This window comes from Hemitrygon akajei, chromosome 8, assembly GCF_048418815.1.
Source record: "Hemitrygon akajei chromosome 8, sHemAka1.3, whole genome shotgun sequence".
Classification (NCBI taxonomy): domain Eukaryota; kingdom Metazoa; phylum Chordata; class Chondrichthyes; order Myliobatiformes; family Dasyatidae; genus Hemitrygon; species Hemitrygon akajei.
This window is the reverse complement of record NC_133131.1, coordinates 141,993,976-142,020,869: the sequence shown is the minus strand read 5'-3', so window position 1 is coordinate 142,020,869 and position 26,894 is coordinate 141,993,976. Positions and strand designations below refer to the sequence as shown.

The 26,894-nt window shown below is 39.5% G+C and overlaps 1 protein-coding gene across 2 annotated transcripts in view; it reads left to right on the top strand.

The window, feature by feature from the left end:
• Window positions 1-26,894, top strand: part of arhgap12b (Rho GTPase activating protein 12b) — a 202,842-nt gene that overhangs the window by 118,336 nt on the left and 57,612 nt on the right. For both annotated transcript variants that reach the window (XM_073054787.1, XM_073054788.1), the window contains 5 exons: window positions 7,957-8,082; window positions 12,120-12,203; window positions 16,131-16,214; window positions 16,406-16,467; window positions 20,107-20,188. In XM_073054787.1, the coding sequence (XP_072910888.1) occupies window positions 7,957-8,082; window positions 12,120-12,203; window positions 16,131-16,214; window positions 16,406-16,467; window positions 20,107-20,188 (438 nt within the window). The remainder of the gene's footprint in view (window positions 1-7,956; window positions 8,083-12,119; window positions 12,204-16,130; window positions 16,215-16,405; window positions 16,468-20,106; window positions 20,189-26,894) is intronic.

Below are 26,894 nucleotides of genomic sequence, written 5' to 3'. Positions count from 1 at the left end.
TGTTTCCACCCATTCTTTCTTGTTGCCATCTGAGCTGTTGGGGGTGGGAGGTGGTTTGGGTTTGATATTCTCACGGAGTGATTTAAATTTGGCGCAATTTGTATGTTTTTTTCTGTGCGGGGGGAGTTGGGGTTTGATGTTCTTGCAGTTTGCCAGATGCTGTTGTTCCCGTTGTGATAGGTAGATCCAGATGAAGGGCGATAGGCAGATGAAGGAGGGAAGAGTGGCGATAGCAAAAGGCAGGGAGGTGATTAATGCAATTTGGTTTCACTAGATACCAATGGATATGATTTTCATTGACAAAAATTCTGAAATATGGGAAGAATGCAGAAACTGTGATTTTTATTTTCCAGTTAAAACTAAATTTCCAATCTTGTGATAAATGTGCAAGAAGGAAATGTTGTACTTCCTGTAATTGAACATTTTGTTTTTGAAAACCTCTCAGAAGTTAAAAAGCATCATTATCCATAGTTTGTCATCGGTCTTCTGGTTCTTTCCTGCCAAAAAATACACACTATTGTATTTTTTTCAGGAGGAAGACACACAAAAAAAATTCTGCATTTCAGTTTGCCTCATATGTTAAGTGCACGTCATGGAAGATGAAAGTCTGCGTCCCAAAAATTTCCGATACATTGTAATATGATGTCTATGCAGAAGAGTTGTTTTTCCCTTGGTCATAAATTCTGTTCAGCCTGTTTCACAAAACAGCAAGCAAAATTCCTTGTTTGTTTGTTAACATCAAAAACGAAATGCTAGAGAAATTAAGCAGGTCAAGATTCTGTCAGAACAGAGTGTAAGAAAGGTAGCTGGTATAAAGAGGTGAAAAAGGAGCAGTGAGACAAGCACCTTTATTTCCTGAGGAGCATCAAGAAAGCTCACCTCTGTCCCAGGATACTGATGGACTTTTACTGTTGTACCATTGAGAGCATACTCACCAACTGCATCTCAGTCCCATATTGGACCGCAAAACACTCCAGCGGGTGGTGAAAATTGCCCAGCAGATTATCGGCACCCAATTGCCCACTATTGAGTGACTATTTATCTACCATAACCGCTGACTGGGCAGGGCAAAAAGCATAATCAAGGGTGCATCTCACCCTAACCATGGACTTATTTACTCTCCTCCCATCCGGTATTAAAGCAAGACATTTCAGATATGATTGGCAGAGGTTTGTGATTTTACAACGCTTCCAAGGGATTTGAGAGGAAACTGGGGTGTGGGAATGCAAGGGACATTGGTTAGCTTTTTGTTTTTTGAAGAGAGGTGCCAAGCTGCCAGATTAGAAAAGTCCTCGGAACCTAAAGAATAGGAATGGTTGATGGCATCAACTAATGCAAGGAAAACAAAATTACATATGGTTGTTTCTTTAAAAGATGTAGACTTAAAGATGAAATGAGTTTGCAGGAAAAATGGAGGAAAGTGCATAGAGAGGCATTCTTTGAAGCTGTTAGAACCATGAGGAATTTCAAGAGCATGACCTGCTATGGGGAAACAATGAAAGTTTCAGAGATAACAGTCCAGATTAGCAGTTCCTAGCCTGGAGTGTCACCCCTCTTATATGGGTTGGAGGGGGTTGCTCTCTGAGATTTCAATAATATTGAGGTATCTTAGTTAAAATAGTGTGGAGAAATTATTAACATATTTTCTGTGCATGGGGTGACCTGTGATACTCAGTGAAGTGTTTTGAGATGTTGGTGATGAAACATATCAACTCCTCCCTGAAAAACAACTTAGACCTGGTCCAATTTACCTACTGGCACAACCGGTCCACAGCAGATGTCATTTCATTGGCTCTTCACTCAACCCTGGAACATCTCAACAGCAAAGATGCATACATCTCTTTAGTGACTACAGCTCAGCATTCAATATGCTCATCCCCTCAAAACTAATCAATAAGTTTAAAGACCTTGGCCTCGATACCTCTTTGTGCAATTGAATCCTTGATTCTCTCACTTGCTGTCACTAGTCAATACAGGTTGACAACAGCATCTCCTCTGCAATCTCAATCAGCACAAATGCACTACTACGAGGCTGTATGCTCAGCCCCCCTGCTCTACTCATTTTACACATACGACTGTGTGGCTAAGCACAGCTACAGTGCCATAGTCAAGTTTGCTGATGACACCACTATCATATGCTGAATCAAAGATGGTGACAAATCGGCATATAGGAGGGAGATTGAAAATCTGATCAAATAGTGAAAACCAGTCCTTTAGGTTGTAGCTAACAGTAAATGATGCAACATCTTTTAGTCTGCCTGCTGCTCTCAGGCATGGCATGAATGCTTTGGAGGGATCTTTCTGAAGCCCTCTCGCAAATTTTGCATTGTACAATGTAAACACCTATGACTTGCTGGAGGATACAAAAATAAGGTAACCAGTCAAAGATAATCTCTGTGCAAAACAATCTTAATATTGATTACATGGATATGATAACATTTACACTGGTAACATAAGTTTACTAATCAATTTAAATATAAACTAATTTTTTTAAACTGTTAGATTTGTTTCCTTGTTCAAATAATTTCCCTATCAATAGTTTATGTTGGGGCAATTCATTTTGAAATAACTGTTGGAAAATCCATTCTAATTTAGCCCTTCATTAGTCTAATAGTTTTTGTCTCTATTTCCTTATTTTAAGAAGTAGAATATCGAAATGACATCAAATTTCAACATGAAGCTTCATTCCATTCTCCTCTAATGCCCTGTTTCAATATTACTCTTATCCATTGAATTTTTCTTTCCAGAATTTTAATTATAGTATTTGAACTGGTATTCTTTCCATAACACGAACCTCTGAATTGCATAGTGACCTTTTGTGCAAAAGATGTGCTCTGCATTGAAGCTGATGGACACATTGCTGTGATTATATTGGCATGTGTTGTACAGTTGATGTCACTATTTCAAATGTAGTCTGAATATTTTTGGTTTATTCATTTTTGGGAACTCAACATTGGCAGCTAACTGCCCTTGAAGCTAGTGCTGAGCTATTGTAGTCCTTCTAGTGAAGGTGCTCTCACAATGCTGTTGGGTAGGAAAGTCCGGGATATATAGTAGACAAAATGATTTTGGGAAATGAATGATAATGCATTTTGATAAAAGAAACAATTGTGCAGACTGTTATCTAAATGGGGAGAAGGTTCAATCATCAGAGGTACAGAGGGACTTGGGAGTCCTTGTGCAAGACTCCCAGAAAGTTAATTTGCAGGTTGAGTCTGTGGTAATGAAGGCAAATGCAATGTTGGTATTTATTTCAAGGGGAATAGAACATAAAAGCAAGGAAATGATGCTGAGGCTTTATAAGACACTAGTCAGACCACACTTGTCAGCAATTTTGTGCCCATATCTCAGAAAGGATGTGTTGTCATTGGAGAGAGTCCAGAGGAGTTTCATGAGGATGATTCCAAGAATGAAGAGGTTAACATACGAGGAGCATTTGGCAGCTTTGGGTCTGTACTCACTGGAATTTAGAAAAATGGGGGGGGGGTGGAATCTCATTGAAACCTATCGAATATTGAAAGGGCAAACACGAGGAAATCTGCAGTTGCTGGAAATTCAAACAACACACACAAAATGCTGGTGGAACAGAGCAGGCCAGGCAGCATCTATAGGAAGAAGCACTGTCAACGTTTCGGGCTGAGACCCTTCGTCAGGACTAACTGAAAGGAAAGATACCAAGAGATTTGAAAGTAGTGGGGGGAGGGGGAAATGCAAAATGATAGAAGACCGGAGGTGGTGGGATAAAGCTAAGAGCTGGAAAGGTGATTGGCGAAAGTGATACAGAGCTGGAGAAGGGAAAGGATCATGGGATGGGAGAAAGAAGGGTGGGGGAGCACCAGAGGGAGATGGACAACAGGCAGAGTGCTGGGCAGAGAGAGAGAAAAAAAACAAACAACTAAATATTGTCAGGGATGGGGTATGAAGGGGAGGAGGGGCATTAACGGAAGTTAGAGAAGTCAGTGTTCATGCCATCAGGTGGGGGCTACCCAGTCGGTATATAAGGTGTTGTTCCTCCAACCTGAGTGTGGCTTCATCTTGACAGTAGAGGAGGCCATGGATAGACATATCAGAATGGGAATGGGACGTGGAATTAAAATGTGTGGCCACTGGGAGATCCTGCTTTCTCTAGCGGACCGAGCGTAGGTGTTCAGCGAAACGGTCTCGCAGTCTGCGTCGGGTCTCACCAATATATAAAAGGCCACACCGGGAGCACCAGACGCAGTATACCACACCAGCCGACTCACAGGTGAAGTGTCGCCTCACCTGGAAGGACTGTCTGGGGCCCTGAATGGTGGTGAGGGAAGAAGTGTAAGGGCAGGTGTAGCACTTGTTCCGCTTACAAGGATAAGTGCCAGGAGGGAGATCGGTGGGAAGGGATGGGGGTGACGAGTGGACAAGTGAGTCGCGTAGGGAGCAATCTCTGCGGAAAGCATTGGGGGGGGGGGGAGGGAAAGATGTGCTTGGTAGTGGGATCTGGTTGGAGGTGGCGGAAGTTACGGAGAATTATATATTGGACCTGGAGGCTGGTGGGGTGGTAGGTGAGGACAAGGGGAACCCTATCCCAAGTGGGGTGGTGGGCGGATGGGGTGAGCGCAGATGTGGGGGAAATGGGAGAGATGTGTTTGAGAGCAGATGGTGGAAGAAGGGAAGCCCCTTTGTTTAAAAAAGGAAGACATCTCCTTCGTCCTGGAATGAAAAGCCTCATCCTGAGAGCAGATGCGGTGGAGACAGAGGAATTGTGAGAAGGGGATAGCATTTTTGCAAGAGGCAGGTGGGAAGAGGAATAGTCCAGGTAGCTGTGAGAGTCTGTAGGCTTATAGTAGATTTCAGTAGATAAGCAGTCTCCAGAGATGGAGACAGAAAGATCAAGAAAGGGGAGGGAGGTGTCGGAAATGGACCAGGTAAATTTGAGGGCAGGGTGAAAGTTGGAGGCAAAGTTAATGAAGTCAACAAGCTCAGCATGCGTGCCGGAGGCAGCGCCAATGCAGTCGTTGATGTAGTGAAGGAAAAGAGGGGGACGGATACCCGTATAGACTTGGAACATGGACTGTTCCACAAAGCCAACAAAAGGGCAGGCATAACTAGGACCCATGCGGGTGCCCATGGCTACACCCTTGGTTTGGAGGAAGTGGGAGGAGCCAAAGGAGAAATTATTGAGAGTAAGAACTAATTCCGCTAACGGAGGAGAGTGGTTATAGAGGGGAATTGGTTAGGTCTGGAATCCAAAAAGAAGCGAAGAGCTTTGAGACCGTTCTGGTGGGGGATGGAGGTATATAGGGATTGGACGTCCATGGTGAAAATAAGGCGGTGGGGGCCAGAAAACTTAAAATCATTGAAAAAATTCAAAGCGTGCGAAGTGTCACAAACATAGGTGGGAAGAGTTTGAACAAGGGGGGATTAAAAAGTGTCAAGGTATGCAGAAATGAGTTTGGTGGGGCAGGAGCAAGCTGAGACAATAGGTCTACCTGGACAGGCAGGTTTGTGGATTTTGGGTAGGAGGTAAAAACAGGAAGTACGGGGTGTGGGAGCTGTGAGGTTGGTGGCAGTGGATGGGAGATCCCCAGAGCTGATAAGGTTGGTGATGGTATAGGAGACAGTGGCCTGGTGCTCCTTAGTGGGGTCACGATCAAGGGGTAAATAAGAGGAGGTATCAGAGAGTTGTCACTGTGCCTCGGCCAGGTAGAGGTCAGTATGCCAGTCAACAACAGCTCCCCCCTTATCAGCGGATTTTATAGTGAGGTTGGAATTGGAACAGGGTGTGGTGAAGTCGAGACGGTTGATGTCCCGTCGGCAATTAGCAATGAAGAGATCCAGAGTAGGCAGAAGACCAGAGTGGGGTGTCCATGAAGAGGAGGAGGGTTGAAGACGGGAAAAGGGGTCATTGGTGGGGGTAGGAGAGTCCTTGCCAAAGAAGTAAGCTTGGAGATGGAGCCGGCGGAAGAAGAGTTCAGCGTCATGACGTACGAGGAACTCACTGAGGTGTGGGCGAAGGGGGACAAAGGTGAGGCCCTTACTGAAGACAGAGTGCTCTGCCTCAGAGAGTTGAAGGTCGGAGGGAATGGTAAAGACCCAGCATGGATGAGAGATGGGATCAGAGGGGGGAGGGAGGCTTGTAGTGTCAGTGGAGAGGGAAGGGTTAGGGTGAGAGGAAGATGGAGCCTCTGAGGGCCCAGGAGCTGGCGATGGGATCTGAGGGAGAGGGGATGGCAGAGTGGTGGTGGGGGAAGGGGAGACGGGAGTCACAATCGCAGCATGTGAAGAGTTCAAGGCTGGAGTCGCAGTCGGTGGTTGCGCAATCGCTTCGAAGCTGTCCATGGTCGTTGGAACCTGCGTTGATGGTGCTGGAGACCGGGTTTTCAATATGCCCTGGGTTGCCGTTGATGGTGCTAGAATCCGGGTTTTGAATGTTGAAAGGACTAGATAGGGTGAATATGGAGAGGATGTTTCCTATGGTAGCGGTATCCAGAATTAGAGGTCACAGCCTCAAAATTGAGGGCGACCTTTTGGAACTGAGGTAGGAGGAAATTTTTTCTAGCCAGAGAGTAGTGAAGCTGTGGAATGCTGTACCACAGACTGCAGTGGAGGCCAAGTCTGTTGGTATATTTAAGGTGGAAGTTGATAGTTTTCTGATTGGTCAGGGCATCAAAGGATATAGTAGGAAGGCAGATGTATGGTGTTGAGCAGGATTTGGGATCAGCCATGATAGAATGGTGGATCAGACTTGATTGGCTGAATGGCCTAATTCTGCTCCAATGTCTTACGGTCTTTTGGTCCATGGTTTCATTTATACTTGTAGAAATTAGTTTCCTTCCTTCTGAGTTTTATTTCGAGACATAACTTTAGCACTTCATTTCATATGCTACCGCTCATTCCTGTTCACCAATTCTAGTAGTGTGTTTGGTCTCGTGTGCAGTAGTAGTAGTGTTGGGCAGACACAAGACGTATGCTGTAGATAATAGAAAATAGATCAGAAGTAAAATTCAATAGTTCATTTTCAAATGTTACATTTCACTCTTTTAAGTTTGAATCTCCTTGAAACAAAGCTGATTTATTTTCTTAAATGACTTGGTCAAAAACATGTAATAATGTACTGTGTTCAGTGTTACTTTTCTAATAAGCTGCATGCATATTTTAAATTTCAAAGTAAAATATGTTATCAGAGTGCATGCATGTCAGCACAGATATATATTTCAAGGGATGTAACAAAGTAATGCTCTCCAATTGTTAAGTACATTTATATCTTCAGTGCTACATTTACAAGGGAATAGGAAATAGGAGTAGACTATAAATGTGTGATTCATGTGACCCACATTCTGCAGGTATCATTGTATCAGCCATCCATGTAAAAAAATGTTTGCTGCTGTTGTCATTTGACGTTCTCTCTCCATGTTCAGTGGGAAATAAAGATTAGAATTAAACTTGGCATGTGGGCTCTAGATAAGGCCATTACTGCAACTTAAAAGTTAAGCTGTTGTTTGATTACTATCAATTAATAAGATTAAATTGATAGAAATTAGATCAGAAGTAGATGGGAACATTGACTGATAATGAGTCAGCAAAAGAAAATCTGCAGTTGCTGGAAATCCAAGTAACACACAGAATGCTGGTGGAACTCAGCGGGCCACGCAGCATTTATGAAAAAGAGTACAGTCGCCTGCTGAGCATCTTCAGCAATTTGTGTGTGTTGACTGATACTCCATTTTTGAGGTTGACTTTCCCCTTGTAGCTGATTTCAAGGCACTAAGAACATAGTGAAAGCTGGAAAGACTAAGCAACAAATTCCATATCTGCACCTTTAATATTATCTTTGTTTCTATGTAGTCTAAGCCTGCATTCAAGGCTACTTTGGAGTTGACCTTTTCTCTACCTGTCATCTTAATAAAGCTTTTGATTGATTTAGCTAGCTTTGGTGTATTGGCAAACATAATTAACGATGTTTTTATTTTGAATTAACAGTACAACGTCCCAGCAAAGCAAGAAGTTATTAGCAAAAGCAGAAGCTTGGATAGGAAGCCAGAACCTTTAGTATTGACAAATTGGCGACACAGCACATATGGTGTTAGTCACTTGGACCTTGAAAAGGTAGGAAGTTGCAATTTAAATCCTAATCTGTTAAATACAGATGTCATCAGCTTATGTGGTGGATAATTCAGAGAACGGACTCTTTCATAATGAGTTTTTTGTTTGGGAAGCTTTACTGTCTCCTTGGTGGATATCAGGAAGATAAGATAAAGGGTCTAGTGAATTTTCCATGTCACCTATGCAGAAAATGTAATGTCATCAGTGCATTAAGGTAGTTCAAAGGAAGACAATAAAGGAATGTGGAATAAAGTGCTAGAGAAAATACAGTGTGCGGAGACAAGGTGTAAGTGTAGAGGATATTTTTGAGAGCTTAATGCATACAAGGCAGAACTTTTAAAGCTAAAAATCATCTTCTCAATTTGCGCTCTGATTTCCAGCTGTTGGGTCTATCTTTTTCAATGCTAGGCCTTCACACACAATTTCGTCATTTGCAGTTCCTAGTGACTTACCAGTGCAGTTGATGTGTAGCTGAACTTGCACTTTGCTATTCAGGGCATCACACATTGGTCACACCAACAGAATTGAAGCTTAGTGGAATGATTGCAGCATCAACTTGTCCCTTAATGTAGATGGGCACTTGATGATTGCTGCAAACAAGGAAGCATAGAACATTACAACACAGAAGCATCATGGGCTGAAGGTGATTTCTGTGCAGAACATGATGCTAATTTAAACTAATCCCACCTGACTGCATAGGGGCTAAATATGTCTATTCCCTGATCAAGTTCCTACCTAAATGTCTCTTAAATGTTGCCAGTGCATCCCCTGACCAGGTGTTCCAGACACTTTCCATTCTCTGTGCACAAAAATAGTTGCCTCGTAGATATTTATTAAGTTTCCCCCACCTTCACTTTAAAGCTTTGCCTTCTAGTATTTATCATTTCCATTCTACGCCAGTTATGCCTCTCATAATTTTATATACTTGTATCTTGTCACCCCTTAGCCTCTGGCAATCCAAGGAGAACAGTTTAATTTTGTCAAACCTCTCCCTATAGTAATGTTCTTTTAATCCAGGCAACATTGTGCTGAACCTCTTTTGCACCCTCTTCAAATTTTCTATATTCTTCTGGTAATGTGGAGATGAGAACTGCACACAATATTCCCAAGAGACTGATTAAAGGAAGATTGGCTTTATTTGTCCCATGTATATCAAAACATTGAAATGTGTCATTGCGTCCGCAAGTGTTACTTTGCTTCTGCCACTAACAAGCATGCTCACAGCTTCCCAGCCATAACCCATACATCTTTGGAATGTAGGAGGAAGCCCACACGGTCATGGAGGAAATGTACAAGCTCCTTACAGTCAGCAGTGGAATCTGATTGCAGGTTGCTGGGACTGTAAAGCATTACAGTAACAACAAAGTTTGATAGAGCTATACAAGATTTGCCTACATTTGTACTAAATATCCTGATGTATGTTGTATGCCTCATTACCATTTTATGTGTGTGTTGCCTCTTTCAGGGAGCTATTAATTTCTATCCCAAATCCCTCTGTAATCAATACTTCTCAGGGTCTTACCCATTTTTCATTTGCATTTGACCTCCCAAAGTACAAAACTTCTGATACAGTGTAAGTTCTTTCCTGCTTCCTTTATGTTCAGGATTAGACTTCTGTCTCTCATTTCTTCACCCATATTTCCACCTGATTTATATCCTGCTGTATACTTTGACAAGCTTCCTCACTATCCTTACTCCACCAATTTCATGTCAAATGCAAACTTGCAAATCCGCCCATGTACATATCCCTCCAAGCCATTTAACAGATAAATGTCCCAACACTGATCCCTATGGAATACTACTAGCCATGGACCTTAAGTCAAAATAACAACCCTACACCACCACAATCTGTCTTCTGTGGCCAAGCCAGTTTGGAGTCCAGTGTACTCAGTCACCATGGATCCCTTGTGCTTCTTCTGAATCAGTCTGCTATGAGAGGCCTTGTTAAATGTTTTAGTAAAATCCATTTAGGCAGGATCCACTGCCCTATTCTACAATCATCTCCATTTCCTCAAAACAACAGTCAAGTAAGTTAGACATGACCTCTCTTGCATAAAGCCTTGCTGATTGTCCCCGAAAGATCTGGGCTTTTCCTGATGTGAGTGAATCTTATACTTAGGAATCTTCTCCAGTCATTTTCCTACCACTGGTGTAAGATTCCCTGGCCTATAATTTTCTTGCTTGTTTCTATTGCTCTCCTGTAACAAAGGAACAACATTAGCTTTTCTCCAGTCCTTTGGGATCTTGCCTGTGGCTAAAAAGGATATGATAATCTCTGTCAAGACCCTAGCAGTCTCTTTCCTCGACTCTCTCAATTACTGGAAATTAGGCTCTGTGTTCTTGTCCATCTTAATACTCTTCAAAAGACCCAACAGATTTTTTATATCAACAGGCCCTAGAGTATCAATAGCCCCTTCTTGAGTTCACTATCCTTTAATGTCTTCCTTGTTGGTAATTACCAATGCAAAGCATTCATTTAGAATCTTGCCCACTTCCTCTGTTTTCAGAAATGAATTCCTTTTGACTTTATTCCCTTTTAGCTCTCCTGACACCCTAAGTTCTTTCCTGCTTTCTTTATTTTCAGGGGCCCTGTGGTGGGCCATAGCACCTGTTTCCATACTGTATGTCACTTATGACTTTGTTTTTAGAGAGGAAAACTAGGATCTCATATTATGCCTACAAAAAAGTGCTGGCAAGGCAATTAAAAGCATTTAAAAACTTTTGATATCTAAATTATATTATTTGATATTAAAATGCAAAAATGGGTACATTTACAACAAGAGTCAATAAGTTTAAGAATGTATGAGTTTAAAGTAAAACTTCTGAAGTTTAACATAAAGCAATTTAAATTAAAGCATTTGAAACTGGTAGCAATAGTGTAAAAATAGCAGAGTAAAATGTAAACCAGTAGTGCTGACTTGCTCTTCTTTCCTCTCAGGATAGCTTGGGATTGGATGCAAAGAGCATCCAATTTTGTCTCCAACATGGTGATTTGCTGCTGGGTTCTTGTGAGTTTAACAGCAGAGCAGGAAGTCAGATATAGTAGCCTCTCTGCCTTCTCTGGTTGATCACGGTTACTTGGAAATCTATGAGCCCACACTGCAGAGATAAAATGGTTCCACTGTTGTCAGTAAGCATGATCCAGGCTAATAATGCCTGAAGCTGGATTATGACTTAAAAGTGCCATTATACAGAATGATTAAACAATGGGCTAGGACTTATATATAGCACCTTTTTCAAGGCACTTTACCGGAGTATTATCAAATATTAACATCAAGCAACAGAAGAACTAGAACAAAGAAGTATGTTTTAATCATCAACCTTAAGGTAAAAAGGGAGCTAAGGAAGTGGATGTGTTAGAGAATTATAGAGCTTGGACCTTGATCTGAGGCACGGTTTCTAATGATTGATTAGACCCAGGGATGATTGAGTGGCCTGAATTTGAAGTGTGCAAATAATTTGGAAAGCTTTAATACGGTTGGCAGTGATTATACAATGCATAGGGAGAGACCACCAAAGGATTTGAAATGAAGAATGAAAATGTATAAAAATTAATGCCATGTTTAAACATAAGCCAATTAGTTCTGCAAATGCTGGTTATAGGCTTAAGATGACTGTAAACTTAAGCAGAGTACCCAAAGGTTTATTGGAACAGCAAAGTCTAAAGGTACATATCTGGGTTTCAAAAGTTGTTGAGTTGAAGCAAGGGCAGAGTACTAATTAAGAATAGTAAGCAGCTTTGCCAAATTATTTTTCTGTACTTACTATACTTGATAATTTCCAGTGATGCTTGGAAAAGTACCTTTCATTGCAACAAAAAGATTTTAATTAGGGAACTATTTTCAAAAATATTCTTGGGTGTTTTCTGATAAATGACAAGCTAAAAGAAAAATTAATCTTTACCAATAATTAAAACAAGAGTCACCAGAAAAAATAGTAAAATGCTGTATAATAAGTAAGGAGTATGAATTGGAATACAATATAAGCAAAAAATATAAGGATAAATGAGTAACCAATGAGAAACATTTTGATTTTTCCAGTTCACTTCCAAAAAGCACAAGCGCAATTCCTCTGAACATCTCTGTGCTCCATCATCGCATTTGTTTTCGCAGCACCCTGATCAAGTTAGTATTTTACTGTTTTAATACAAGTTACCCTAAAATATAAATAAATTTCCCATTATTCCCTTCATTTTGTAAATTTATATTGACTGTCAATTTGATTAAAGCTAATCTTGTAAGATTATTAATTCACAAGTGGTAGCTTTTGCAAATCAGCCTTCAACAGTTCTGATGGCTAATCTGTTTAACCTGGCATTTAAATTATGAAAAGAATGTGTTTTGTTACATTTGACTTGTTTCACTTCTGCAGTGTATTGCGTTGTGTCTGTTATTATTCCAAATCACTTTTCTGCTTTCTTGGTTATTGATTGTGTGAGTGCCAATCTAGTTAGTTGTTTTATCTGTATGTGAAATAGGCAGGTCATTATAGAACTGGTACAAAGTTTATGAACTTCTGAAAGAACCAGAAAATTTAGTAATTCTGAATTTTGATTAAGGCTAAATTTGTTTTGTCATTAACCAACACATTGTATTTTGATATATTTGCATATCTAAATGTATAAAATGTATTTTATCCTGATTGATTTCATACTTTCATCTGGTTTTGAATTATTACATCATTACCCAACATTTGCATGAGCTATTGAAATGCTTGGTAATCTAAAGTATAGTAAATCATTCTTAACAATGATTAATATAAATATTGTTAATTTATGCCTTTTGACATAAAATAATATTCTCAGTGGATGTTAGATTGATTTGCTCGAGTTCTTCACTCTATGGAGATATAATTGTGCACTTTCTCTACATTCACTTGTTATATTGTCAGATAGCTTTCCAACAAAAAAGCTTCCATTTTAGCTATTCTAGTGTAGCCATATCATAATAATGGGATTTCCATAGAATATAATTTTAGAATGCTTTTTGAACTATACTTCCTAAGCTATATATTATATTTCTTGTCTGTTTCCTTTTGCTTCACTTCATCCCTTGACATTGTCAACTTGTTACTTATGCTAATGCTTTATAAACTCTTAACTCTCTGCCACCACCCATGAATGACTGCCTGTCTACAATTGCCGAAGAGGAGCTTTTCTTTAACATATCAGAAAAGTTTAAGGAATATTGCTTAGATCCTAAATATTTTTTTTACCATTTATATCTGATTCAACTTCTCCTCTTAAATGTTTGCTATTACTGAACACCTGCATGATTGCAAGTTTCAAATTCCACATACTAACTTTTGTAAATGCTACCTATGTGCACTTGTCCGTAACTAGCAAAGTGACTTGTTTATGCTGTTGTCTGGAGTTCTTTGCATTGATGTTATTCTCATTTTCTTTAAAGGAATCCTTTAATGTTACCTTTGTCCATCTCATTGAATCTATTTCACCATTGTTAAGGTGTTATTCAAATATTAAAGACGTGCTGTAACGACAACAACACGAGGAAATCTGCAGATGCTACGAAATTCAAGCAACAGACACAAAATGCTGGTGGAACGCAGCAGGCCAGGCAGCGTCTTTAGGAAGAAGCACAGTCGACGTTTCGGGCCGAGACCTTTTGTCAGGACTAACTGAAGGAAAAGATAGCAAGCGATTTGAAAGCTACTATCTTTTCTTTCAGTTAGTCCTGATGAAGGGTCTCAGCCCAATGCTGCCTGGCCTGCTGCGTTCCACCAGCATTTTGTGTCTGTTGCTGTAATTTAGTCAGAAGTGACCAATACGTTATTTAAGCTGCAAGAAGGCTGGAAAACATTTTAAACTTTGTTTTCCTTCTCTATTTCACTTGTCATGCATGATTATTACAGCACTACCTGATAGTGTCCTGATGAAAGGTTTCAGCATGAAATGCTGACTGTACTCTTTTCCATAGATGCTGCCTGGCCTGCTGAGTTCCTCCAGTATTGTGTGTGTGTGTGTTGCTTGGATATTCAGCAATTGCAGATTTTCTCTTGACACAGAAATGTACCTCTTGGCTCACCGTGTCTATTCCCATAATCATGTGTCCATCTATATTAGATTTGAAGATTCAAGTACTTGTCTAAATATTTATTTGTTCTGAATGTTGAATCTTTGCCTTCATCACCCATTTAAGCAGTACATTCCAGATTCCAATCATCCTCTGGGTGAAACAATTCCACCATAGATCCCCTCTAAACTTAATACCTCTTAACCTAAACCATTCCTCCTAGCCTTAGACACATCTGCTCTGGACAAAAGTTTCCTGCTATCTGTGCTCCTCATAATTTCATATTCCTCTATCAGGTACTCTATAATGATGATGAACTTAGAGCATGGATCAGTACACGGAACTAATGATGTTATGGCCAATACCGCAACTTGGCTGTCGCAAGGGCAGGATTGTCTGCTTGATGTTCTGGGGTTCAGATGTTTCAAATGAGATGGGGAGGGAGGTAAAAGAGGGTGGAATGGAATGGCATTGCTTGTCAGGGAAAGTATCACAGTTGTAGAAAGGGATAATGTCATGGAGAGAATTTTTACTGAGTCAGTATGGGTAGAAGTCAGAAACAGAAAGGAAATTCCCCTATTGGCTGGTATTCTATAGGACTCTAGTATCAGAAGGGACACTGAAGAGCAGGTAAGTAGCTGAATTTTGGAAAGGTAAAAATAACAGGGTTGTTGTCATTGTTTCACTTAAACTTCCCTAATATTGATTGGCACTTCCTTTTTGAAAAAGGTTTAGATGGAGCTGAATTTGTTAAGTCTGTTCAGGAAGGATTCCTGATGCAGTATGTATATGGACCTAATTGAGGAAAGGCCATACTCAATCTCATACTAGGTAATGAACCTGCTTAAGTGACAGATTGCTTGGTTGGTGACCAATTTGGAGATAGTGACATTAATTCTCTGACCTTTAACATAGCCCTGGACAAGAATAGGTACTGTCAATATAGGAAGATATTTAATTGGTGAGGGCTAATCATGAGGGTATTAGGCAGAAACCTGGGATCATAAATTGGGAGTAAATGTTCTCAGGGGAATGCACACTGGACATGTGGAGGTGTTTAGAGAGTATTTGCATGTGGTTCTGGATAGGTTTGTCCCTTTGGCAAAAGGAAAGATAGTATCTGGGAAAGAGCCAAAATTGACAGGAGAGATGGAACATTTAGTCAAGAGGAAGAAGGAGGCATACTTAAGGTTCAGGAAGCAAAAATCAAGCTGGGCTCTTGAGACTTGTGAGGTAGCCAGGAAGGAATTTAAGAAGGGACCAACTAGAAGGGGTCATGAGAAGGCCATAAAGAGTAGAATTAAGGAAAACCCTAAGGGATTTTATAAAGATATAAATTAGCTTTATTTGTCACATGTACTTTGAAATATCCAGTGAAATACGTTAAAGGCCAACACAGTCCAAAGATTGTGCTGGGGACGGTCTGTAAGTGTCGATATGCTTCTGGTGCCAATGTACAAGTAACATCCCAATCTCTCCATATAACCTGGCAGCATTCCAATGAATTTTCTTCTGTACCTGCTCCATTGTACTCATACTTTACAGTGTGATGATGAGAAATCCAAACAGTACCCCAACTGTTGCTTAACTAATGTTTATACACTGTAGCATAACACCCATACTCTTATATTCAACAATCCAGCTAACAGAGGCAAGCAAGTATGTATACCACGTTTCCTTCACCAACTTATCTATCTATTCTGCCATCTGCAGGGTTGTTAGATTCGTACACCCCATACAACTTGGTACTTTCGAGGGCTGTACCTACCATTCTTAATGTATCTCTGCCTTGTTAGTTATCCAGCATGTATCATCATGGACTTAACAGGATTAAAACTACGCAGAGCGTCAAGCAATTTAGTGTCTTTTGATATTTAATAGATTATAATATGTAATGAAGTATTTGGAGTCTTTCTGATGTTCCATTTTCTTTCATCTTCCTGTTTGAAATAACTAAATAGTGTTAAATGCTGTTTCAGGTTTGAAGTAAGTGTTGCAATTTTTTGATTTCCTTCTCAGGAACTTGCTACTAGTCCGAAGCTAATCCACGACAACAATAATGAGCCACCTTCCTCACCAAAGAGTCCACAGCCTTCACCAACTGTTAGTATGACTCTTGTGAAAAAAAAAGTTATTTTGAAAGCAATTATTTCTATTAAAAGTGTTTTAAATATGAACTGAAAGAAACAATATTGGTATTTTTTGTGAATGAGAATGGTTGTGAATAGGTCTAATTAGAAATTATCTAATCATTGCTTATTGTTGTGATAAAAATTGTTTCATTAAATTTGTAGGTTTCAGAAAAATATGGATTGCTTTATATGACAAAAATCACAGAGAATGGCAAAAAAGTCAGGTGAGTATTTGAATTATGGCCTGTTAATTTCAGAATTCAGTTTAATTTGAATACTGAAATTGCTTAGTTTCTTTGAATGGTGCTTACAACAAGTACAACATTGCATGGCAAAGCTGATCAAACTCTTAATGATAAATTGTAGTTTTTAGTAATATTGTTTAGTTGCTCTGAGGAAGGTAAAGCCCATACAATAGCATACACTCAAAATGGCTCAGAGGAATAAAGGTGAAGATAGTGAAGGCAATGGACCCAAAGATTGCATTAATTAATAACAGGAAACATAAATTTTGCTAGCGTTAAAAAGATTAGATAATAATATGGGGAATGTTACAGCTTGGTGACAAGGAAGAATAAAGTATAATTCTAAGAAAAATCATTAGTTAAATTAGAGGTTACAAAACTGGAAGGTTCTATTTTGAATGCATGTAGTATTTGAAATAAAACTAAACTAAGAGTACAAATAGAAAGAGGCTTGCATTTCTCTGTAAGTCAACTTTATTATCACTGATCATAAAGGTCCATGACTTGGTCTAACCTGTGCTGAATTAGGTGGTTGTAGATGTTGAAGTTTGAGTTATCATTGGAAGAGCCACATCGGGCAAGAGAGAAATTTAAATGAAATGCATACATTTTTTAAAACTATGCATTCATTTGTGTGCCATGCATATTTTTTGGTAGAATTATATGATCTCTTTCAGTACTGTAAGCAGAAATGGTATTTAGACCTAGAATTTAGTTGACCAAAAGGACAATATTTTTCCAAAATATAATTAAGAGTAACATGCCTAACAGGGTTTTTTGGTTGGAAAAAAAACCTTTCTGGCTAATTTCCTGGAGGGGAAGAAATTTTCCACCCTGTTGTGACATCAGGCCTTCCAATATGATTGAATTAGCTAACCTCTGAAATGGTCTAGCAACTATTCAGTCCATGGCAAATGCTTATGTAAGAGAATTATGGGTTGTGAGGATGTACTTAGATCCTGGATCAGTACATGGAATTGTAATATTCAATTTCAGAGTCTTGTTTCCATGAGAGACAGGACTGCCAGCTCAATATTCCTAGGTTTCATTATTTTAGCCATGATGGGGGTGTGTAAAAGAAGTGGAGGGGTTGCGCTATTGATAAATTGATGGGATTATTTCAGTGCATCTACGAGGGGTTCTTGTGTAGAGCCCAGAGAAAACATACTGGGCCTGGTTTTGGAAATAAGCTCAAAGACTGGGGCCAGAGCAAGTGGCTGAGATATTTAGTACTTTGTTTTGGTATTTACTAAGGAGTAGGATTTAGAGGATAGTGAAGGCAGGCTGGGGAATGCTGATATGCTGGTACATTTTGAGATTGAAGAGGTACTGCTGGGTCTTAAAAAATATATTAAGATGGTCAAGTTCCTCGGGCCTGATGGTATGTATCCCAGAATATAGAAAAAAGCAAGTGAAGAGATTACTGGGGTTTTGACAAAGATTTTTAGTCTCCTCGAGCAATGGTTGAGGTCCCAAAGGACTGAAGAGCAGCAAGTGCCTTGTTTTGTTCAAGAAAGGTGATGCGATCAATCCAGGTAATTATAGGCCAGTAAGCCACATGTCAGTGGTATGGAAGCTTTTGGAGAAGATACTGAGGGATGGGATTTATGTCCATTTATAAAAGTATGGCCTACTTGGGGAAAGTCCACTTGGTTTTGTGCAGGGTAGGTTGTCTTATAAACCTGAATTTATTGAGACTGCATTTGGAATATCATGTGCAGTTCTGATTTCCCCATTTATAGGAAGGATATGGAGACTATGGAAAGAGTGCAAAAGAGGTTTACCATGATGTTGGTTAAGAGGATAGAGCTATGAGGAGAGGCAGGACAAACTTGGGATCTCCCTAGAGTGTCAGTAGCTGAGGGGAGACCTGATACAGGTTTCTAAAAATTGTAAAGCGGACAGATAGGGTAGACAGTCAGAATCTTTTCCCAGCATAGAAATTTCAAGCACCAAAGCTTTTATGGTTAGAGTGGGACTGAGGTGGGGGGGTAGTGTTCAAAGTTCAAAGGCAACATGAGAGGCAAGCTTTTTTTGAATAGGGTTCGAGTTGCCTGGAAATGGATACCAAGAGTACTAGTGGAAGCAGGCAGTTTGTAGAGTCTAAGGCTTTAGATAGACACAAGGATATGAAGGGAATGGAAGGATATAGATTATACACAGGAGGACATTTAAAATAAATTGGCATTGGCACAACATCTTGTATGAAATGGCCTTTTCCAGTACTGTACTGATCTGTTATGTAGACAGAAACCTCTACAATAATGGTCACCAACCATTCGATCTTTGAGACTTTCCCAGTAGATCCTGAAAAAAAAAGAAAAATGTGCACCGGGCAGAAAAGACCGGAAGCAAAACCCCGCAACCCGGAAACAACCTCTCCCCATAAACAGCTCTCTGCAGCGGGAACACTGCTACATCACCATCATCCTAATCGACATCAACCTATCTTTATAATGCTCATATTACAGCACTTCTCCCCCTTTAAGTTCCAACATTCCCAGAATGTAAAAGAGCTGGGAAACAAAAAACAGTGGTGGCATTAGCTTGCATACCTCTGAAACTTACACTAGTGTCTCAGTAACAGTTTACCAATACAAAACACCTGAAAAACGTGGCAGATTCAACATTCAGTCTAACAAAGGAAACTGTCCATTCAAATATTCAGTCTGTCAGGAGGTTTGTGAGGGCACTGTGCTGCAACAGATGAAAATTATTCAATCTAAGTACAAGAGCTATCTTACTGACAGACACCTCACAGACTGTCTCAGACTGGCTGTCTGTAGTTATGAGCCAAATTTCAGGGAACTAACAGAAAGTATTCAGCCCCAGTCATCACACTGAGTGCAACAGTCAATTTTTATTCATTTATTTTTCATGTTGAAATAAAATTAAATAATGAAACATAGAATTAAAGGTGTAATGTGAGCATTATAAAAATGTGAGCATTATAAAAATAAGTAATACCAATTAAGATAATGGTAACATAGCAACACTCCTGCTACAGAAAGCTGCCTGCAAAGAGAGACTGCTTCTGGGGCTGCGGAGCTCCACTTCTGGTCCCTTCTGCCTGGTGCACATGCGTGTGTCTAAACAATTTAGTAGGTTGATCTTGCCTTTCACTAAGGCTGAGGTAGGGGATCTTGGGCTTAAAAAGGTTGGCGACCACTACTCTACAACCTGTAAATGAATTATAAAAATACCAGAAATTGAAATTTTGCATTTGTTGCAGGGGTAAATATTTACTACTAAAATTATTCGTTCTGATCTGCAGTTCTTAAGCTCATGTTCATTGTCATCTGACTGTGCAGATATACAACCAAACAAAACAACTCTCTTTCGGACCATGGTGTATTCACAAAACATATCACATGTTACTGCAAATATTTTAATAAAATATAATTTAATATGAATGTAGAGCACAACACAGGTAAATAGTAAACAGTACAGTAAACTGGTTGCTGTCCGAATGACAAGACCTCAGTGGTAGCAGGTATTCATTAGTCTCACAGCCTAGTGAGAACCTAGTGCATAATACAGTTTTTGATTCAGTGAATAGTTTTTAATTTCACTTTTTTGTTTGGAATGTTCTGTGCATTTCATTTTTTAATATTGTAGGAAGAATTGGACATCATCTTGGACAGTCTTGCAAGGCTCATCTCTGCTATTTGCTAAAAATCAAGGCAGTGGAACTGGATGGGTAATGTTTTTATAATTAAATATATAACAGCATCTGCAGTAATTAGAATTTTTTGTACAATATTTATACACAGTTCAAATATTAAAATCAGGAGCAATGTTAACATGTGAGAGCAGTGCATTATAAACAGAAAAGGTCACCTATCACTTTAAGTCTATGGTTATTAGAAAGTATACTGACTGAATGCAAGTCTCTATCCAATTTAAAATGTATATTTCTTAAGTATTTGATGGAAAGTGTAAACAATTGCCAGTGATATACTGCATAATAGTTCATGCAAACATTTTTTATAAGCAGTTTAGACAATTGCAATTTTAATTTATAAATTTTTAAATTACATAAAAATGTACTAGTGCAATTGCAGATTTAATGTATAGTTGATACTAGAATTGTTTACATAACTGAAAAGAGCATTGCATTTAGATAGATAGATAGATACTTTATTCATCCCCATTGGGGAAATTCAACATTTTTTCCAAAGTCCCATACACTTATTGTAGCAAAACTAATTACATACAATACTTAACTCAGTATAAATATGATATGCATCTAAAATCACCCTCTCAAAAAGCATTAATAAATAGCTTTTAAAAAGTTCTTAATAGTTTACTAAAATACATTGAATGGTAACTTAAGCTCAGTCCTAACCCCGGCACTTTAACGTATCTTACCCCTGGCGGTTGAATTGTAAAGCCGAATGGCATCGGGGAGTAATGATCTCTTCATCATGTCTGAGGAGCATTGCGTCGATAGCAACCTGCCGCTGAAGCTGCTTCTCTGTCTCTGGATGGTGCTATGCAGAGGATGTTCAGGGTTTTCCATGATTGACCGTAGCCTACTCTGCGCCCTTCACTCTGCTACCGATGTCATACTCTCCAGTTCTGTACCCACGACAGAGCCCGCCTTCCTTACCAGCTTATTAAGACGTGAGGCGTCCCTCTTCTTAATGCTGCCTCCCCAACACGCCACCACAAAGAAGAGGGCGCTCTCCACAACTGACCTATAGAACATTTTATTTTTCTTTTGTAAATGTTAGTTGAGTTATACAGATCATGTGATATTTTAGTTGTATAACATGTATTACAGTTGATCTTTAATCACAGAAATGCTTAAGTTGGATAATATGTAGTGTACTCAAGTGCTGATGTTCCTTGTTTTTACTTCCACGTTTTAATTTGTGAGTTGGAAGTTGATAATGAGGATTGCAAGTATATATGAAAATGTTACTAAATGTTAGTGTGCTTTTTTTTAAGGTTTATAGAACTAACTATTATAGACCACCTGTATTTTCCAAAGTGTTGCAGTATTTGCTGAAATAATTATTTATGCTTAGTATTCCTTCAATAATCACTAGTTCGATGACCCCATCACAAAAGACAAATACAATTTTGGCATTTGTACTTGACAAAAATATAACATTATTTATAACAGAATACTGCAGGATGGAGGAATCCAAATATCCTTGCAGGTGAAAAGATCAAGGTAGCAAATAATTTGAAAACTAAGTGGAATGTTGACCTTGATTGCAACAGAGATTAAGTACAAATATTGAGTTTACAGATGTGCAGAGCATTGGTGTGAACATAACTGGGGTACAATCTGGGTCTTTATTTAAGGAGCTATGTACTTGTTTGAAGGCAGGTCGGAGAATGTTTCAAATGTTGACTCTTGTATAAAATGATTGCCATGTGAGTAATGCCTGAGAGCAGATTAAAGATGGTGCAGCAGCACTGCTGTTTATAGGGGGAACCCCAGTGCTGATACCCCAGTGTGGAGTTGGCATCTTCTTGTTACCACTTGGATTTAGACCAGATGTGTCAGTTTTCCACTACACAATGATCTGATATCCTTATTCCTTTTCCTTCTAAAGCAGAGTTGGATAACATTCAATAACAAAATTTATTGTGTGGAATCTAACTATTTGGTCCAACTTCCACTTTTTTTTCTATGTCCCTGTTCATCTATTCCAGAGGTTCCCAACCTTTTATATGCCATAGACCAATACTAATAAGCAGGGGGTTAGGAACCCCTGATCTACTCTTTTCTCGTTTTTTTGACTAACTGTTAAATGCATTTATGTTGTCTGTTTAATATAATGTGGAGCAAGTTCCACATTGTTATCATTTGCTAGTTTAAGGTATTTTTCTAACTTTATTGTTGGCTTTATTAGTATATAATTCAAGAATGGAAACATCTCTGCATACAATGGATTAAACCTGTTCAAAACACTGAAGTTCTTTAGCAATTGCTTTCTTTTTAGCAAATCATTAGGATGTTTGCTGGAAGGCATTCCATAAAAGTTTATTAATTATGATGGATATTAAATATTTGTAAGTGAAACCAAATCTTAATTGTCACAGCTGAAGTGATTTCTGTTGGCACCATTTGACTCCAGCTGAAAGGAATGTCATGATACTAACTGCAATAGTGCTAATATATATAGTCTTTTGTCTTATTCCTCACTCCTCTGCCCCAAAATGTTAACTGGTTTGTCTTTCCACAGATGCTGCTTGACTTGCTGAGTTATTTCAACAGTTTTGTTCATGTTTCAGATTGCCACATCTGCAGTTTTATTTGCTTTCCATTGCTATTAATTGCAGAATTTGAAGACTTTGGTTTTTGAAGGAATTGACTGTGGTGGAAATGGAGGCCATTTTCCAAAAGCCATTGCTTGTAGAGCAGTTCTTATAGATTAGAGGATACAAAATGAGGAAGTGAGATAACAGGCATTTATTGATGGAATGGTACTTGTGTATTAATTGATATGGAAACTGTTGGAATCTGTTTTGCAGAAAGGTATATTGGCCCTCTTGGAAAATAACAAAAAACATGGTGCATGATCAACATAGAATTATAAAAGGAAAATTGATTGACAAACCTGTTAGAATATTTTGATATTTTAAACAAAGCAGTCCAGGTGAACCAGTTGTTATATTTCTTTTTGGATGTTGTGAAAATGTTAAATAAGATGCCAGTAAAGTTAAACACAGTTTAATAGTATGGCAAACGTAGTAATCATTTAAAGATTAGTTAATAGACAGAAAAATATATTTTTAAAAGATCGATGCTTTTAGTCTCTCTCAAAACATTGAGGCAAATTATCTCTCTTCCTAGGACAGATGTCACATGCTTAGACCATAAGACATAGGAGCAGAATTAAGCCACTTGGCCCATTGAGTCTGCTCCTTCATTCTATCATGGCTGATTTCATTATGCCTCTCAATCCCATTCGCCTGCCTTCTCCCCATAACCTTTGTTACCCTGAATAACCAGGGACCTGTCAACCTCCACTTTAAATATACTGTAATGACTTGGCCTCCACAGCCATCTGTGGCAATAAATTCCTCAGATTCACCACTTTCTGGCTAAAGAAATTCCTTCTTATCTATAGGAAGCATCCTCTCTACGTCCGTTCCATCTGGGTCTTTCAATATACAATAGGTTTCAATAAGATCCCCACTCTTTATTTCTGAACTCCACCAAGTACAGGCCAGAGCCATCAAACGTTTCTCATACATTAGCCCTTTTATCCCCCGGAATCATTCTTGTGAACCTCCTTTGGACCATTTTCAATGCCATCACATCTTTTCTTAGAAAAGGGCCAAAAATGCTCTCAGTACTCCATGTGGTCTGTCCAATGCTTTGTAAAGCCTCAGCTTCACATCCTTGATCTTGTATTCTAGTCCTCTTGAAATGTATGTTAACATTGCATTTGCCTTCCTTACCACCAAATCAGCCTGCAAGTTAACCTAAAGGAATCCTGCAAGAGAACACCCGTCCCTTTGCACCCCAGATTTTTGAATTTTTTTCTTCTTTAGAAAATAGTTTATGCCTTAATTCCTTTAACCAAAAGCAAATCAAAAATCAAATCAAATCAAGTTTAATTGTCATTCAAACCATACAAGGATACAGCATTCCTCAGGGGCCAAGATGCCCAAAAAACACCCACACATTCAAAATAAAAAGAAAGGAAAAGAATATAGTTGTGTATGAAAACAAATTTGAGACTGAGTTCTAAGTTCCAAGTTCTGCAAGTTAATGGTTCCCAGCAGTCCAGCCTATAATTTCACAAATCTGCCACTGGGGGCAGCACTGCCAGGAGAGGCCACCCCCAACCGAACCCAGACACCATTTTACAATGCAAACCCAAGGACTGAGGCTTAGTTCTAGTTATAACCGCAGCAACACTGCCTCCTCACCGCTTAATCCCTACCAAACAAGGGAAGCAGGCCTGCGGCAATCAATGTCCAACAGGGTCTTGCAATTGCCAAAGATACGTCTGTGACAGTCACTCACGGTTTCACTGCACACCACCTTCGTGCCAACTTGAAGGCACCAACTCCAGCACCTCCAAGTAGCAGGCAGTAGCGCAGTCTCCACCCAGATCCACTCTTCTGAACATAATCCGGCTTCTCCTTCAGCCCAGTAGGCTGACTCAAATCCCCAGCCCTGTGGGCCAACTTGACCTTCTCTGAACCGCTGGCTGGCTCTTACAACACCCCAGCCAGCTATTCTGAACACGTACACATAGTTATTGGAGTAAAGAATAGTCTTACTGTGTATAAGAGTACATTTAACGAGGAGAAAAGCACCTTTGGTTGGCCCCCGAGAGGCTGCTGCATATGTATATGCACGACCACCTTATCAGAATATGCATGACCAAAGTGTACAAAGTGCATGACCATACACTTCCTCAAACTAGATTCCATCTACTCATTCTCCCAATTTATCTAAGTCCTTCTGCAGACCCTCTGCCTCCTCAACACTATCTGTTCTCCACCTATCTTTATATCGTCTGCAAACTTAGCCACAAGGCCATCAGTTCCGTTAGACAAATTATTGACACATAATTTGAAAAGAAGTAGTCCCAATTCCAACCCTTGTGGAACACCACTCATCACCGATGGCCAACCAGCATAGGCCCCCTTTATTCCCACTGTTTGCCTCCTGCCAGTCAACTAATCTTCTATCCATGCTAATACTTTTCTTGTAATACCATGCACTCTTATTAAACAGCCTCATGTGTGGCACCTTATCAAAGGCCTTCTAAAAATACAAGTAAACAACACCCACTGACACTCCTTTGTCTATCCTACCTGTTAATTCCTCAAATAATTCCAACAGTTGCCACGCAAGTTTTATGTAAAATTCTATTGTATTTTCTTTTTCCCCTGTAAACGTCTGCAAGAAAATAAATTTTAAGGTAGTACAGTAATATAAGGTAGTAACTTAAATATCTTAAGGTAGCAAAATAGTAGTTAACTGTAAAAAAAATCAAATTAATATTTGATGTGACCATCCTTTGCATTTAAAACTGCATCAGTTTTCTTAAGTACACTGTAGTGCAGTTTTATAAGAAAATCAGCTGATAGGTTGTTCCAAATATCTTGAAGAATGTGCCATATTTCTTCTGCAGACCTTGGCTGTGTTGCTTGCTTCTGTTTCCCCAGGTAATCCCAGACAGCCTCTATGATATTAAGATTCGTACTCTGTGGAGGCCATACATCTGTTGCAGAAATCCTTGTTCTTCTTTTAGCTGAAGATGACCTTGGCCATGTGTTTAGGGTCATTGTCTTGCTGAAGAACGGTGTTGGGACCAATCAGACGCCTCCTTAATGGTATTGCATGATGGATGAGAACCTGCTCGTACTTCTCAACATTGATGATTCAATTAGTTCTGACTGGAGCAACAACTCCATTTGCAGAAATGCAGCCGCTAACCTGCAGGGAACCTCCACCATGCTTCACTGTAGACTCTCATCCATGTGGCGCTCTCCAGCTCTTCCTTGAACAAATTGCCTCCTGTTTGAGCCAAAAATTTCATATTTTCATTCGTCAGTCCAGAGCACCATCTGTCATTCTTCAGCACCTCAGTCCTTGTGTTTTTATGTGTAGGTGGGTCTCTTGGCTTTGTTTCCACTTCAAAGGAATGGTTTTTTTGCAGTGGCTCTTCCATGAAGACCACCCCTGACAAGACTTCTCTGGACTTTACAGGGGTGTATTTGTGTTCCAGTGGTTTTGAGTTCAGACCTGATAGCATTGCTGGATGACTTCTGATTTAAAAGGAACATGTGTTCGATGTATCGCCAGGATCCTGAAGAAATATTGGATTAATATCATCCACAAACCCATAAGGAACCTCAAGTCACAGCTTATGCGGGTCAAAGATGAACTGGGACTCAGGTCAGCTGGTGTTTACAGTTTCCCTGTGAATGCAGAGCAACATATATCGGCCAGACGAGACACACGATGGAAACACGTATCAAGGAACATTTGTGATGTATCAATTTGAGTTACCGAGAGAAATTGGTGGTAACAGAACATTACATTTGCAATGGCCAGAGGATTGACTTCAGCACAAAGCTACTGTGCTGTGCCAAAGGCTTTGTGACCACCTGATAAAGGAAGCTGTTGAAATAAAACTAGAGGAAAAGAATTTTTGATAAGTCATATGTCTCACTGTAAGTAAGAACTGGAATTCAATTGTAAATAAAGTGGGAAAGCGGAAACCTGTTTGGATGAGGACTAGCCAATCAGAAGGGATGGACAATGAGGGTATAAATACAACGGGATTAGACGTACCCAGGCATCATCCCTGAAGAAGATGACAGAGTTTGTCATAAAAACGTCAGTTATAATCGATACCTGTACCCGGCTTGAAGCCCAAGATGAGTTTATTCATCATAAGTATGAATTGAATTGAATT